This window comes from Excalfactoria chinensis, chromosome 8 (genome assembly GCF_039878825.1).
Source record: "Excalfactoria chinensis isolate bCotChi1 chromosome 8, bCotChi1.hap2, whole genome shotgun sequence".
Lineage (NCBI taxonomy): Eukaryota > Metazoa > Chordata > Aves > Galliformes > Phasianidae > Excalfactoria > Excalfactoria chinensis.
In genome coordinates, this window is record NC_092832.1 from 10,792,540 (window position 1) to 10,810,101 (window position 17,562).

The 17,562-nt window shown below is 43.1% G+C and overlaps 2 protein-coding genes across 2 annotated transcripts in view; one reads left to right on the forward strand and one right to left on the reverse strand.

Annotated features, from left to right (window-relative positions):
• Positions 1 to 67: 67 nt before the first annotated feature.
• DIPK1A (divergent protein kinase domain 1A) lies at positions 68 to 11,945 on the reverse strand. The gene is made up of 5 exons (XM_072343049.1): positions 11,756 to 11,945; positions 3,495 to 3,629; positions 3,092 to 3,199; positions 2,099 to 2,275; positions 68 to 1,414 (listed from the first exon to the last, which is right to left on the reverse strand). Exons 1-5 carry the CDS (start codon positions 11,807 to 11,809, stop codon positions 602 to 604), a joined length of 1,287 nt encoding a protein of 428 aa, XP_072199150.1. The 5' UTR covers positions 11,810 to 11,945; the 3' UTR covers positions 68 to 601.
• A 408-nt stretch (positions 11,946 to 12,353) lies between these two features.
• The window catches only part of MTF2 (metal response element binding transcription factor 2), a 34,545-nt gene continuing 29,336 nt past the window's right edge, over positions 12,354 to 17,562 (forward strand). The window contains exon 1 of the mRNA XM_072343048.1: positions 12,354 to 12,460. The gene's annotated coding sequence lies outside the window, so the exon portion shown is untranslated. The remainder of the gene's footprint in view (positions 12,461 to 17,562) is intronic.

Here is a 17,562-nt window from a genome sequence, read left to right on the forward strand (position 1 = left end):
TTCAAGATGTCGGTATGAGGTAACAAGGTGGAAGCAGAATTCAATTTAAATCTCACACACAACCTGTCATTTCCAGAATAAAATTTTAATTTTCCACAGTTTAAAAATCATCTATTAATGTGCAAATTCTGCCGTGCCAAGGTATCAGTAAACTTCAATCTCAGTTCATTTTACTCGTTACAGCAACTTGGACTCAGCCACCATATTTGCAATAGTGGTGGTTCCTTATAAAACTACTGGGGATAAGAATCTTTTGCAGGTCTTTCACAAGCGAGCAACAACTCTCATATTATTTTATGATGTTGCATTACTTGATGTGATGGCACAGTGAACGCCGTCATCCTGTTCAAGATCCAACAAAGTGCACAGAACAATCAAGCATGCAGGATTGTTTTTGTTTCCAAACAGTGCGCTGGAACACCACAAGTGCTTCTGGCTGCCAGAGCACACGGTGTTCAGTTCATCCTTTCAGAAGCCCTGTAGTAAGGAACTGACTGAAGAGTTAAAGAGCCATTCATGAAATCTGAGAACACGTCTTTACAAAACGCTGCAGATCACTTTTATCAAACACAGTAGATGGAATCTTCTGCTGGTGGAGGAGCTAAGAATCAGTTGTGTGGGAAATCTTCTTCCATAGTAACGTTTTTAAGTTATTGAGTATTAAAGAATGTTCCATTTCCATCTGGTTTGCCGAGACTTTAAGGGCAATACACAAATACAGTTGTTTTTCTAGTTCTTCGTGGATATCTGAAGGAGCACCACGAAGCAGATAGTCTTTAAGCAGCTGACACACTTTAGCCAAGTTTGGCTGGATAACGTCTGTGGTGCACCTCATTGTACTTTGGTCACATAGAGTTCTACAGTCTGTGCCATAAACACAGTCCGTGTCTGATTCACACGGACGATCTTTAATCATTTCCTTTAAATTCATTTCCGGCACAATTTTTCTCATGTCCATCATTTTCAAATCGTATTTATCGTTATATCCCAAGTTTTTGGCACTTGTATCACACATGAGAAAGTTACCGTAAGGTCCGTGAAAAATATCTTCCACAAATTCTAACAGTCCAATAGCTATTTTTGCCTTCCTTGGCCACGATGGAGTAAACCATTGGTCCATGCTCCTCCTGAATCCAGAAGGAATCAGAAGTTCTATGATCCACGGAAGGCTGATTCCATAAAGAGAGGTATATTCAACTCTTTCGGTCACGTAGAGATCACCACAAAAACCCATCAGCTTGGGAGTATGCTCCTTACCCTGCAACATCACCATTAGCAGAAACTCATCTAGCTGCAGAAGTGCCCATGCAGACTTTGCCTCAGGCAAAGAAACTCTGCCATCTTTGTTTCCATCAGCAAAAGACAGAATGATGTTAACCAGTTCTGAGAGATTTCCTTGTTCACCCAGCTTTGCCTAGAAAAAACAAAAAAGACCATATATGATTTCATTAACTACCACCAATCCACCTGTAATTCTGTTGTCTCATTCTTTCACTATCAACAGGTGTATCATGTTCTAGTTCTTAGATGTCTGATGAGCTTCCTCTCTGCTCTGTTTTCCACAGCATCCAGTGTATGATCTGAAAGTAACACCATTCTCTGCATTTCAGAATGCAAGGACGAAAGTTCAAAGACTGCCTTTTTCTAAAGGCTGGTCTGATGAAAAACAGAGTAGCTCATTAAATATTTTCTTATAATAAGTGCAGAATTCAGATTGAATTTGGTTTTCAGCTGATTAAGCCCCTCAGTTGTAGAGGAATAGCTCTATCAACTACATTTATACAGAGCACCCGGATATTTGGCACAGATCTCAGAATAAATGTACTGAAATACTTAATTCTACTATTTGGAACAACTGTTTCCATTGTAACAATATAAAGAAAAAAGCCATTGTTAGAAGCATTGTATTTTCTCAACTGTTAGCAATGCGTGTGGAAAGAAGTCTCACAAACATTGCCTAATTTCTCCTAAAAAACAGTCTAAAAATCTGTTGCACACCCAATCTTAGAGACAAAGCCACTGTACCGCATAAACACTGCATCAACAGAAACTGTTAACAGCCCCTCAGTCATAACAGAATAACGAGGCATATACTTACTTTAAAAAAGCCATACACCATTTCCTTGAATTTCTCAACCGTGGTTCCTCTTGTTGGTTTATCAAATAGAATTACTTCTTTCCTTGGTTCTGGATCGGTACCAAAATCAAGGCGAGCAGCTTCTTCCATCTGGCATTTTATAACCCCTTGCAGATTTCCCCAAATTCCTAAATACATCTATGCAAGAAAATAAGGGAAAAGGTAAAATCACGATAGAAGTCCTTCACCTAAGTATCAGCTGAACTTCTACCACTGCCTTGAGAGTCAAGCAGCAGCAGAGATTAGAAAACCAGGTCCTGCCTGCAGACAGCAAATTCAACAATGGCAGCTTTGCATTCATCACTGCAGGGACTTTGGAGACACGGCCCTATCAAAACAGGGACACAGCTTGAGGAACAGTGTACTGGCATTACTATAATCTTCACTTGGGCTAAGAAGCTGCTGATTCTGTTTGAGAAGCAGGATAGTGCAGGATGGTATGCTGTACAGAAGTGTAGGTATTCTCTCCAAACGTGCAAGGATGTGATATCACCTCATTTCTTTCTACAGCTGCTTTATTCACCTCATGAGAAAAGTTGCTACAGCTTAATGCCCCACAAAACTAACAAAGCCTGCAATGCTTCTAATCACATCCGCTGCCTTAGCCAGCTCACCCAAATCCCAGGGAGGTGGACCAGCGTAGCTGTCACCAGCCCCAAACACTCTCAGACTGCAGCACAGTAGTTACCCATCCATAAAGTGTGGTCATGTTGAAGTCCCAAGAGCATAACAGGAGCAGAAGAGCGTTGCTTCTCTCTGTGATAGAGCTTCTCTACCTATCTAAGTGCCTCTAATGGAAGACCAGGGCAATGCTACACTACAACCTCTAGCCCCTCAGCCATGCAGTCTGTTTCTCATTGAAGCCAAGAGAAAAAAAGCTAGCGGAACACTTTGCAGGATCACTGACATTTCAGTAGGAACTGATAAAGCGAGGATGGATAAGGAGAGCCTTACCTGGTTATTGGGCTTTGTTGACAAACATTTCCCAAAATACAACGTCTCCTTTGCACAAAGACTACTACATGCTGAGCCATCAATAACTGCCGTCTTATATTTATCACACTGAAACAGAGAAAAACAAATCACTCAAGAAAGAGAGCAATAACCAGCCCTCTCCCAGTATCTCACCCTTGAAATAGAAAATAAAAGAGGTGGAGGGAAATCAAAGAGAATTTTAGTAACTGTATTAAAACTGTGTTAAGAACTTAACTGGATTTATCTGTAATTGAAGGTATGATGTTATTTCAGCATGACAGCATAGCAGCATCTGCTGGATCTATGCATGGCACTGACCAGAACGGCTGTGGAACTAGTTAAGGCAAATGCTTAAGAAGCAAACTGTGCTAAATATACTTACTATTATTTTCCTACAATCATGTCCTCTGCATAGTTCCGTGTAGGTGGAGTACTGGACATACATAACCCAGCTGCCAATGAACACCACTAACCAAGAGATGAAGAGATACTTCATCCGCATATATGAGAAACGTACCTAGAGAACACAAAGAGAAAAATGTTTTGTTCATTCAGCAGTAGTAAGAACAGCAGAATCAAACAAGTTTGACTTTCACAGTGACAAAAATAAGCATGAAATACTTTACCAATGGCTTCGGGAATAGTTTTCTCCATACATAAGAGAACTACAATATCTGCATTCATGCTCAACTGAAGCTCAGTCTCTTTCGTACTCCAGTCCATTTTCCATATTATTCGCCTATAATTTCCACCTATTCTTTTTTTCCTTTTCAGCATCAATCTCAAGCTGTTTGCTCCAGCAATCCTCTCAAGCCACACATCATCTGCAGTTCTTTCTTCCAACCACTTCCAGTCTATTTCTACCCCATCAGACTCTGCAGTACTAGTAGTCTCAGGTCCCAACACCACTCAGCACCTCTTCTGCTTCTTCAGTTTTCCCAGCACCAAGTTCCTATTGAAGAACCCTTTTCCTCAGCTATTGCCCACCTACAGAATTTGCTCACTGCCCTCAGAATCCCTCTTTCACGGCGCTGAGAAGCCAGCAGAGACCACATGGCAAAGTCTCAGGGGTGTCTCGCTCCCTGTTCTCACCTCCAGAACCAAATGAAAGCTGTAAGCACGGCAGATGGAATCTCTGCGTACTTTTCACAGTCAGGCATGCTATTTTGATATGCAAAATAAACCGAAACAACAACAAAGCTCTCTCTCTCCCCAGCAGGGCTGCGCAGGAAGCCCAGCTTACCAGCTCTGAGGCAATCCTCCAGCAGAGGTCTCTTGAAACACAGGTTTGAACAGAGAGGTGGATGGAACCAGCAGAGCCGAAGCATTCAAGGCACAGCACGGGTGGCTGCCCCTTCTGGCTCTGCTGCAAATACACAATCACATTGCTCTCAGACTGTCTAGAGAACACAATGCGTTGGGTTTTTTCTGCCACCTTCATACTGGTTGAAGGGCAGACACTACACAGGAGTTGTAGCACTTACAAATAAAAGCTACCACGGTATAGTCATGCAAGTTTAAAGACTTATGCAATAATTTACTTCTTTTAATTTGTCCTTATATCCCACCAAAACTTATGCATTCATCATCTATGGTCTTTTCATACTGATTTAAGCATAGTAACAAAATCAATGAGTGCATGTAGAACAGTCCCTGAAATTGTCCAGATGAGTCTCTTGCTTATTTTTCCTTTGGCCTAATGGTTCTGTAACCCAATACAGCACCAACAGAAAGAATGATCTTCCCTTTTGCAAGGACAATGAGATACAGCAGTACCAGAAGAGAGGTACAAAAGCTTTTGTAATTAAAGCTTGGTATTTGATAAAATCAGGTCATGTTCAATTACTGTTAACTAATCAGTGAAGCCATGTCCATTAGTTTGTTGTACTCAGCTTTTTGCTAGGTTTGACCATTGAACTGATTCAACAACTTCCCATCATTATCTCTTCCTCTATTTAGTAAAATCCCCCACCAAAGGTTACCACGAGAATCTGTAGAAACAAACACATGGATATCTCATACTCTGTGCATCAGCTTCTTCATGAAAATCCACTTTCACTGCAAGTCTGCAACACTCAAACAAATGAGTCGGATAACTAAGGAACGGCCATCATGCTCAAAACTGTCTTTGCTGTGCATATAGAAAATGCACAAAGCATGTGGCCAGAGCACCTTAAACTACCCCAGCACAGCTCCCTCCTCTTTGCACTTTTAGGCAAGTCCTCCTTACCCAAACTCCCACTCTTCTCAGGCTACAGCTCCTGGGATATGCTACACGCAGCAAGCAAGCAGGTCTCCTCCATCCAGCACCTACAGCACATTTAGAAAAGCAGACAGGTTGCCAACTGACATTCCTACACAATCAGAGCCTTCTCCCAAAATGATTTTGAGGCAAACAGCACAGTAACATAAGCATCGTAAGAATTCAATAGCAAATTTGCGTGCCTTCTCTATTGATGCACTTGAATTTTTAAGTCTTTCCTTTGCAAAAGTGAATTACATTCCTTCAAATCATTATTTTTTGTTAACCCTGGGAGAACTCGTATCCTAAACAACTGTAATCAGAACACTGCAGAGAGAACCTAACTTACAACTCAGCAATGCTAAAGTGACTTTCATAGGAACATGTGTAACAAATGCCAATACTTAAAAACATGCTGTTCAATGTTCAATGTGGTATTTACTTAGCTTTCCTGGGGCAGCCCATAGACCTATTTCACACAGTCTAAGTCCATGACTGCCCCATCCTGCATTCTACAAGGGATTCCAACCATTTCTTCTAAGTTGTTTTTCAATTTTTACAAGGAACATAAGGGGGAAATCACTGCCCCCACCATTTCTTTCCAAAATCCACAGGCACAGCAAGTTATTTAGAAACAAAACATCTTCCCAGACTCCAATATCCTCCCTAGGGATGGCTAATCCTTTTGTAGAGAACTCAGTTTGGTCCAGTTCTACAATCCATCTTTACCTCATTATTCTAACACAAACTCTGAGGATGAAGACTTGTGTCTCGGTGTGATTTTCCCAGAAGACAGAGATCATCACTTGGTGTTCAGCTGCTTCTGGCTTTTCTCAAAGAACTGTGAGCCGCTCTGCTTATCTCAGTGCCTAACAGAACCTCCCAGCATCCACATTGAAATCGATCTCAGAAGCTCTGCTTGGCAATAGTGCTCAGATGGAACAGCTTCACCAACTGCCACTTCACATGTTGGATGGGGAGCAGACTGAAATCTTACTCCTTCTAAATGGGAAAGTTCAACTTACCCAGGGCTCATTTCCTGTTCCCATCATGTTAAATGTTTTTTTGCCATAAAATGGGTATTATCCCAAAGCAAAGTAACTGAATAAAGGCAGAAGCTACAGCAAGGCATCTCTTTTCTTTTGCTGAACACCAGACATTATGGCAGCTCCACGTGCTTTCCCTTAAAAGCAAATTTTAGTTTTGTCTGCCCAAAAAGTACAAGTTGCCAGCAATGGTCATGATTTGAAAAGTGTTCCACATTTAAACCCCCAATATCTCACACAAGAACAACCCACAATTAAAGCTGCATCAGAAGAGGATTTCTGGATGTGTTTACTTCAAATCACCAGCATGTCTTCCTGGGCTTCCAAGCTCATAGCAGCCCCAGTTTGGATCTCAAACTCCGGTACACACACTCTCAGAGGTTCAGAGTAACCTGAGAACATCTCGTGTCACATGAAATTGTAGCCACAAACAAGAAAGGCTATCAACCATTTCGTGACGTAGTTTTCAGCAAGTGGAGCACCATCTGTGTGAGACAGCAGCTCAGAAAACTTCCGAAAAGACACGAGTTGCAGATGATTATGAACAAGCAACCGCAAGAAGGACACAGATGTGATTTACAGATACTAAATGAAAATGTATGAGGGATTATTGTTCCACAGCTGTGAATGGGACGCTTGGGGCAAAGAGGAAGAAAAACAGCATTCGCTTTTCCCAAATTAATTTTTGTTTTTAGAAATAAACATTTCATAGCTATTCAGTTACCCAGTCCTAAATAGCACACTGCAGAACACCTACAGGGAAACTGATTTTATCGCTTCCTCATTTCTACAGGCAGTTCTGACAACATTGTTCCTAAAGCCTACAGGGTCACAAGACCCTTCTCTACACATTTTTTCTTCTATTAAGAGAATTACAGAAAAATTCCAATAAAATAATTTTCTTTATTCCTCCTCTCCTCAAATAACATGAAGTTCCTTTGAACCAAGACTCGCAACAAGGAAATCCTCGTGATTATCTGAAAGAAAAGATACAGTGATTTAATTTAAAGGCACAGCCCAGAAAAAGAAAAGCTACTCCCAATAGCCCTAATACCTCATGGCAGAAACACAACACACCAACACACAGCACTGCAGATAAAATCTAATACAGATTATTTGAAATAGATCTGACTTTTTTCAGTAAAGCTGTTTCATTTGTAAAAAAGAAAAACACGACTCCCAAAACTTTCTGGGACAACAAACCGCCCTCCTTCCTCAAAGCTTCTTGTGATTCCTCCTATGCACATTTACAATACTAAACTTTACTCCAGAGCACTATTTAAAGTGGTTGTGCACTGCAAGCATAGCATTTTGTATAACCTGAGGCGAGCAGCCATCCACGAGCCTCAGGATCGCTGCTCAGTAACGACTGTATTCATAGCACAGGAAATAATCCTCTGTATCTGGGTATATCCAAATTTGTCCTCCTCAGGAAGACAGAAAGAATGTATTTGGGACAGAAAACCCTCCCCAAACACCATCTGACTACATCATAGACTTGGCACGAAGTTCTGGAGGAGCTGTGTTTATTTCGGGCTCAGCACCATGCCAGTGCAGGCACGCAGCTTTTGACTGATGGGTCTCCAGCACTACTCCACGTTTAGAGAATGCAGCTGCTCACAGAGGACCACAGGGTTCTGCTCTCTTCAGTTCAGAGGGAATTACTTTATTACGGAGGTTCAGCAGAAGGCCTGACCATTATTTTGTTTCTTCCCACAAACTCTCTCTAAAAAATCTGCATTTTCTCCCTAAGAACTACAAATGTAGACTCACCTGGGAAGTGCCAGAGCTGATGTGCAGCAGGAATGCAGCGAGGACACAAACTCAGTAAGCCTGGTTAGGCCACGTATGTGCCCGTACTCCCTGAATGCACCACGCTTACTGCAAGCGTGTCGTGCAGATTTTTTGAGCACATTTCTGAGCACAAAGTCCCAGATGGCAATTAGGGAGCAATGCTTATAGAAAAGCTTCATTTGGAATCACAACAAACTCCTAGAAAACTGTTAATAGTTTTTTCAGGATGCCAGAGGGACTGAGAGCTCTGAAATGATCAAAAAGGGCTGAAAGTCCAAAACCAGAAAATATAATTTCTCTTTTCTGCTCCACTCCACCAAGACATAAAACACGAGCCAGGGAACACGAGGATGAAGGAAAGCACTTGTAACACTTAAAAGGTTATTACAGCATCAACTTCATCCATCACTTGTGCACTGCACTGAGTCATGTGCATTGAATAAGAATTAGACATTCATTCCCCGGAACAGAACTGGAAAGCCACTTCTGGCAGAATTCAAGGCTGGATGCACTCCAAAGCATATGGAAAGGAGCAGATCCAGACGCAATGTAACCCTGTGCCAATTTTTTGATAAGCGTACTTTTTGCTTAAAACGCTTTTATAGTTAGGAAGTATGGAAGTGTTCATTTGTTTTATGCTACGGAGAGCCCCATTCAGTCAAGTATTTCATATAACCATAGTTAAGAAATCCTCTCCAAAACTCCAAACTACTCACACAGTTTGTTCAACATATTAGGAATAGGAGAGAACAAAAAAATTGCATGCTGATCGTGTTACAAACCCGTTCGTTTTATCTTCAGGTTGATTTACAGCTCATAGGAAGCATTTCGGGTTTCTAGGAGTTTACAGTGCACACTTTGGATTACGCTGTTGCCTTCATCCTAAGCAGTCAAGCTGAGCAAACAGCATAGGATGTATCTTTTGAAATAAGGGATAACAATCAAGGCAGAAAACAGGATGTTTCCACTTAAAAGGTTAAGCAACAAGAAGAGAATTAAAAGCTTGGAGGAAATGATGGTGATGTACATCAAGGGGACCTTTGAAACATGGGCCTTCAAAGTATCTTCTACATTACAGGCACCTACGTGACATCCCTAAAGAGTCTGTAAAGGAGGTCCAGAATCTCTAGCGGCCAGAAGGCTCCCAAGCATAGCAGCGTTCTTCACAAGATTATTGATGTGTGTAATCCCACTGGCTTGACCTCAGCCTCACAATACAGTTATTAACTGCAGTTACCAGAAAGAAATTCAAAACCACATTTCCCAAATTTGGGACATCCACGTCTTCTCAAGAAACATGAAACACCACTGCAGAGAAGCAGCAGTCTCCCAGCTGTTAGATCCAATAAATAGTACTGATATTATGGGGCAGTATTTAGGTCTTTAGAAGATTGTCAAGGTTTGGAGCTTTTTGCTCTAGTTTTATTTGGTCTACTATTACCACAAGCCTTGCAGACTAAACAGGGGGAAAATTCTGTATTTCATAGTCACTGCCCACTTTGCAACTAAGTTTTAGCGCTGTTTTTGTGGATCCCAACCACTAAACTTTGAGCTGAGGCAAGACATCCTCAGAGTTTGTCCTGCTCACTTTATACAAGTTGAGGCTGTTTGGCAGCACCCTGCCCTTAGCTAGAAAGACTGGGTGATTACCTATGGATAGCGCATACTGCAAGCAAGCTAAAGCACATGTCAAATAATAACAATAAACAATAATAGAACACTTGGCACAGAGCACAGGTTGCAAACCAACCGACGGCACCTTGCTCCCGCTACAGGAGCAGGAAAGCTAGAGGAGGTCCCAAGTTCCCAGCTGCAGAACTTGATGTTCTCAACTCATTGCACAGCACAATTTTCAGAAAGTACGGAACACCAGCCAACAAAATCTGGAAGTCAGTCAGCAATGCTTTCCATTGTACAACCCTCCTCCCTGGTCTGCCACATTAAATATTGCATAGCAACACCACACAAGTCTTAAAACTTCCATCTCACTCGCAGCTGTATCTCAGTGAGTTAAGCCTAGCATTTAGTTTGAGAGCAGTGGCCTCTTTGGAGGCAAAAACTCAACACAGCACTCCGTGAGTAATCAGTACAGCTCAACCATGAATGCATTTGTCACGTACCGACAGCAACACGCAGCCACAAAGTCAATACATTGACAGCCTGCTGCCGTTGCATGGACACATCAACTGCCAACACGCATTCAGCTATGTAACAGAAAAGAAAGGCCATTTTCATAAAGCTGATGGTAGCTCTCCTCCAAGCAAATCTGTAAAATACTCCAATACAGTTTTTAGTGTGAAAAAGCATCAACAGAAATACTTCTTCTACATCTCCGACAAATATTTAACCACTCTGACTTGACTAAGAAATGACACATTTTGCTAAAAACGCCCTTAAGTGTTGAGAAGAATAAATGAAAGGAAATGGTTATCCAATGTCATATACAATGAACAAAGTAGAACTTACAGCAGGGCCAACAATTAGCAGAGTCCTACTTTGAAAGCCAGTACAGACATGGTGAACTCATTTTCATCTCATGCGTACCAGAGCCTTCCTCCTATGGGAACCGAGAAGTGTCTGCTTTGTTAAGGAGATCAAGGACAATGTTTTCTGGTCTAAAATCCAGTGATACGTGACCCACATTTGCGGACAGAACTGCTGAAGGGGTTGAGCTACACCTGTACCCGCGCACTGCTCCTCAGCTGTCACATTGCATTTGGGGCACTTTGAAAAAGAGAATGGCATCAGAAAAGCTCCAGATGAGAAGGAATTAAAGCACTTGGGCCTTTACTATGCGTAAGGATGAAGCCCACATTTTTTTAATAAACCAGTTACTAGAAAGCATTTAAGAATATAGCAATAGACGACAGATACAGATATACGTGCTACAGATAAGTAGCGCGTGTATGTAAATATTACGTTTACCCCCTCCACTCACTCAGCTGAACTGCAAACGAGTTAAAGCACAGCGAAACAAACAGGAGAGAGCCCAGATCTCACCCCTCGGCGCACCACCAGGCCCTCGCCGACGTCTCGCAGCAGAACTTCCTGCCGCACCGCAACCGCGGCGCTTTCGGCCAGAGCACCGTTCCGCGCTACCTGCGCGCGTCAAGGCAGGAGCGAGGCCGATAAGGCGCAGGCGAACACCGCCAGCGGGTACCGCCGGGCGGCAGCGGCGCGGGCAACACGCGCTCCGGGCGCGGACGGAGGGGCGCTTCCCGACCCTCCGGAGCCGCGCGGCCCCGCGCCCGAGGGCTGAGGGCCGCCCGCCGCCAGACGGCTCCCGCCGATAGGCAGCGCTCCGCGGCGGCGGCACGGGAGGCCCGCGAGCAGCGCCCCGCTCCCGCCCGACACCTGTTCCCTGCCCTCCGATCGCACCGCCTCCCGCCCGCCGCGCACCCCGGCCCCGGCGCCACCACGCCGGATCGACGGCGCGGCCGAGCCCCAACGGGGAGGAGGGAGCGGCGGCCGAGGGACGCGCCGAAGGCGCCCGCCCGTCAGGGGACGCCGCGAGGGAAACCGCCGCCAACGGCCTCCCCGGGCCGCCCGCCGCCGGCCTACCTGCGCGTGGTGGGGTCTCCTGAGCCAGGCTCCCGCGAAGAGCCGCCTCGCCATGGCAATCGCACATCCCCGCAGCGGGCGGCGGACGGAGGAGGAGCGGAGCGCAGCGCTTCCCCGCCCGGCCTGCCTACGGAGCCGAGTCGCCGGCTCGGCTGGGCGCGCTGGCGGCGAAGGGAGGACGAGGAACGATTAAGACACGGAGCGCCCAGCGCCGCCGAGGCGGCAGCTGTCAGCGGCGGGGACGCGCCGATCGCCGGCCGCGCCACAGGGAGGGGAGAGGAGAGAACGGGAGGGGAAGGGAGGAACGCGGCCGCCCAGGGCCAGAGGGGAGAGAGCGGGAGGGGCGGGGCTGCTGCTATTCCCGCCCTCTGCCTGTGGGAGCGGCGGGTGGGCGCCGGGCGGTGAGCGGAGCGGGGTCTTTGGCGCGCTTCTTCGCGGCTCCCCGTCGCGGTCTGTGTGCGTTCGAACGCGGGCAGCTCCTAGGGCCGGAGAATTGCGGAGAATTACTTAGGCCGTTAATGAATAACGCGTCCCGCTGATTGCAAGCAGGCTCCCGCCTGCCACTCGGCGGGGCGTTAGAACCAGCTGAGGGCCTACCGGACCCACAGCGTTAAGGAGGGAACCGCGGCCCTCGGCCATACCTGGCGGCGAGGCGGCGCTCCTCTCAGCCCGGCCCGCCGCCGCACCGCCGCGCTCTGGAGGCAGGTGCGTACCTTCCTGTTCTTGTGGTACGAACTCGTACTGCGTTCGCTAGCGGCAGCAATAGCGTGTTTGATGATGGAAGAAGAAAATACATGATTATGCTTGTCGTAGCAACAGCCTCTGACCGTAACGGCGGGCAGGTCGGGTCAGGCTGTTAGGGAAGAGTATGGCACGCCAGCCAGGCCTTCAGCCTCACTGTGTGCCTGTGGCAGCCATCCGCAGCACCGCTCCTCAACCGTGGGTTTGGAAGGAAAGTTGAGCAAGGAGGGATGTGGCATTGGCCTCATCTGCTCTCTTGCCCCTCAACAGGGAAAGAATTGCCAACTGATTCCTCACCAGGGTGCCTCTTACAGCTTCACATAGTGTGGAACATACCAGTCTAACTGCCATTAGTAGTAACGTGATTTGGTTCAAGTATAACTGTCCTCAGTCACGTGAATTTTAATTTGCTTCCATCTGGTCACATGTATGACTCAGTTACCTCCTTAGCAACAGGTCAGAAGCTATGGGATTCCTGCACTGATGCTTCTTGGCTGTGAGGCTTTGGATGAAAGGATTGCAGCACAATGTCAGGGGGGAAAAAGAATAAGATGATTGTAGCATGCTCTGGCTTTTGGCGTTGTGCGCTGCTTTGATTAAAAGAAAGGCTACAGAAAGGTGGTATAAGAATAAGTTGTGGTGTCCTAGCAGGGATTAGTCTTAAGGAAAGATACGTATCTAGAAACCAAATGTTAGGAGGTCATAGAGTATTAAAAATCAGCAAGATTTAAAGAGTAAAATCTTTAAGATTCGGGAATAGACCATGGCTGCTTTTTGAATAATATAATCACTGCCAGACTCAGCTCACTCTGAAGAATAAATCAGAAAATTAATTAGTAAGATTTGGCACTCCTGCAAAAGCAGTCCTGGTTTTAATAACACTCTTGCAGCGAGAGTGTTCTCTTCCTATTCAGCAGGCCCAGATGGCTGTGCTTTCTGCATCACTTCCCTCTACAGTTCAGTAGTTTGTACAAGCTTAGTGAGATTATGGGCACGCAATGGAAAGGTGACACCAGCAAACTACAGAGCAGGCATTTAAACGTTTTGCTGAATAATCTCAAGTAATTACTTCATCTAATGTTCTGTGTCAATCCTTGGAAGGAGAGGCTGAGAGTAATCATGAAATGTGGTTCTCCCATATGGCAGGCGAGGACATAAATGTTTTGTTTCTGTTAAGACTGGATCAAAACAGTTCCTGGCATGTGTTCATTAGGGGATATATTTTTCACTTAGTGCATGAGATCTTAGTCATTTGTGAGAGCAGCTGCTTTATTCCGGCACTGCAGTGTTTAGTTATTCTTAAAGTACTCTTTGTGTCCAGGCTTTGCTAGATGATAAAAAGGCAATTTCAGCCTTTTTCAGCTCATCCCTTAAACGCCAAACACCCAGTTAAGCCATGGTAAATGCAGAGCCCGTGGCATTTTGCATGTGCAAATGTAAATGGATATTTTAAAGACCAGGGAATAGATGCAAAAATGCAGAGGTAGAACATAAGTCATACTGATGTATTTACTGAACCGTTTTTCCATTTGCTCGTGCTTTTCCATTCTGTAGTTGACACATTATTCATTTTTGTATGGCAATAACACATCTCAAATGTAAAAGCAGCTGAAGTTATGCTGATTTATTGCTACCTGTTAATATCTGCTTCCTATCCAGCCTTGCAAAGATTGGAGAGACAAATCCACTGATGATTATACATATACACTGTTTATCACTCAGTGTTAAAGGTAAATGTGGCCTTATAATAACTGCATACCATCACTTCCAGTACTGTGACAACTGAACAGTCACTGCATACTAAATATGACTCAGGAAAAACTAAGAGCTGTTACATATATTGAAGCATCCAGGAATTTTGGACAAGCAATTTTTGACTAATAAAGATAATAGAAAACTATAGAAAAATCTACATTCTTGAAGGTACTTATTAAATTCTGCATTACATTAATAAAGATGCACACTATATCTAAGTTCTTCTGAGGGAAGTATCTGTTACTTGAGCAAGTAATACAGGTTTTAACATTTTATTTTAAAGCTAAACATTAACTTATTGCCATGGAACTGAGCTCGATTCTTGCATAGGAGACTCCATGGGAAATCCTCAGGGTTCACACATTCCTCTCACCATCATATTAATGCAGGACGCCTCTGGCTAATGTTAGTAATCACAATACTTCTAGTGTTAATAATCACAGACTTCTCTTCCATACAGCAGCTTTACAAGCTTGCAGTCCACATAGCACAACTTTCTGCATTAGCACTCTTACCCAGGATATGCCAAAGAAAGGTTTTGTCATCCTGGGCAGCATCACAGCTCACCCACCAGTAGGAATGGAATGTGTCAGCATCTGCCAGTTGCCTTTTGTTTTTTTTAAAGTTTAATAACTGTATTTACATGGTAAACAATGTGTTAATGATTTTAAAATAAAACTACTTTTCCTAGAATGAAATCTATAAGAATGTCAAAGTTTCACTCTTTGTACTGCCTAGCTGTCAAGATGCATGATTGGAGATCTAGCCAGGAATTTGTTTTTATTCTGACTCCATCATCAGGTTTGTCAATGTGGAACAGAATGAAGATCCAGGGACACAGTTGTCAGACCTAAACTCTTCCTCATGTTCCTTTCAGAGTGAGATTCTTTCCCTCTCCTCCTGTAAACTTCTCTGAACTCAAATTTAATCAGTGCATAACTTTTATCATTTTTTGTCCCTACATATTATTTCCTATTGCATTCAAATTCTTACTAGTGGCAGTGCTTCTAGTGAATAAATAGGTGGAGCCATATCATACTCAGAGAGCAAACAAAGCCTGTTAAGGATTCCCTTGTGGCTTGTTATAAGCAAATCATTAATCTATTTGAGGAAGCAGCGTCTTCTAGCCAGCAAGTTTCATTTCTAAGGCCAATACTTACATATAAGTTTAGCCTCCTGCAGCAGCAGCATGCATTCCTCTTGCTGCTTACCTTCATTCTTGGGTTGGCACAACCGTTTCTGTTATTGTGTAAAGAACTAGGACAACAATTTCAACTATGAACTAATCGTACTTCATTTTTTCTCTGTGTTAGAGGCAGTCGGATTCCTTTCATCAGCATCTTGGACTTATGCCAAAATTGAAGTGGCTGTTTCTAACCACTGAAGCTTTTATCTTATTTAAACATATCTGTATCAAAAATGTTATTACTGATAGATAAGTGACAGACATGTGACTCATTGCTAGCTCTTCACTGAGATGAGATCTTAGTATTATTAAACATTCAAAGATGCTGATTAAGTTGGGATAAAAGCCCTCCAGTCCTTGCTTTGAGAGACAGTGTCTATGAGCTTTTCTGGTATGTTGTTTAAAATTCAAAATATACTAGAAAACTCAAAATGCTTGTGGTAAATAAAACTTAAGAACATATTTACAGGAAATAGGTCTCCACAGATTGAGAATAAAAATCTTTATAAATTTGATTCCTTTAAGGATTAGATGATGGGGAGGACTCCAAAGATGCTGCATTCAGAAGAAAATTTGAAAGAAAGCACTACGTTGTTAATGGTCATTCACGAGCAAATACTGAAACAACGGTTGGCATTCTTCTCATTGCTTGAAAGTCTACAATGAAAGTCTACACAAACAACACAGTTAAGATTCAATCAACCAATAAAATGAAGTTTCTTTTATACACACAATTTCAAATCTGCTTCTTCCATTAATTGCTGTCATTATGGTATCCAAGATTATTTTCTTAAGATTAATTGGGATTGTTAAAATGCGTGGTCTTGCTAGCATTAACCTTATTCTACTTGGGAAATTGTTTTATAATTTTTTGGCAAAAATAATGTTTGATGTTGGAAAATGCTGGTTAGTTATCCATTTCTTTGGATTATCCGTGTAATAAAGTCATAATCTACTTGGAACTTCTGACCACACTACTGACAGTAAAATACTTTGTTCTGCTTATCTTCTGATTTAAAATCTGAATGTTAGTCTTAATTGTTAGTCGTGTCATTTCCCATAGCAATAAGAATACATCAGCCAGACTGTTTTAATTCCGTGCCGCCATTTTCCAGAACTTCTTACCCTGAACTAGCACTTCCACTTCCCCCCTTACTCTATAGAGTATATAGCTTAGAGGGATAGTATATAGAGTATATAGCTTAGAGGGATAGAAAACATCTGAGATTTAGTCCACACTTACAAAAATTCTGCTTATGGTCTAAATACTGAGTTCTAGTGCTGAAGTTAATAGACACTTAAGAACATAAATAACAGGAAGGAGATAACAGCAAAATTCATTTCAGAAAGATTATATCTATTTGTAACTCCTTAGGAAGTTTAGTATTGGAACAAATCATTTAGTGGGAAGGTAAAGTTTTCAACACACAGTATACTAAGAGCTCTTACTTAAATGCAATGAGGAGAACAGCTGCAATGTTTAATACATTGCTACACCCAGCTGTCCTGCCATCCCCTCTGCCTGAGGACATTTCCACAGCAGAACTGCTTGGTTCACAGTCTAGCATATTTGCTTTTAATTGCCTGTGAAAGTTAGTTCACACCAAAGCACTAGACTGTGATCCTCAGCTGGTGAGGTGCAGCTCTGCCTTCCCTTCTGACAGCTACAGTACAGAGGAGAAAAACAGGCAGAAAAGCAACTACAGATAACTGAGCTTCTATGTGAAACCCTTTTCTTGTCCTCTACAACTTACGCCTCCTCCCATGAGGTTCTCTCATTTCTGTCACATAACTGGTTCTATAGCTGAATGGTGAACTGCTTGATGAACCCAAACTAAAAATAAGCTGACTACACTTCACCCATGTTTTATCGCATCTTCCTGTTTCTAACTGTCCTCATAAAAATCTTTCTGCACTGTGCCATTCAGAATTGAACTCATTTAGATAACTGAGGCTATAGGTTTGTAGTAATTTTTATGGACAAAGGTGAATTCTAATCACAGTTCTTGTTTCCCATATGCCAGCAATTAATAGTAAGTAATCATTTTCATTTTTAATCAAAAGAAAAATGGAAAGAGTCTCTTTTTTTTTTTCTTCATATCTTCTTCTGGCCATTACATATGAT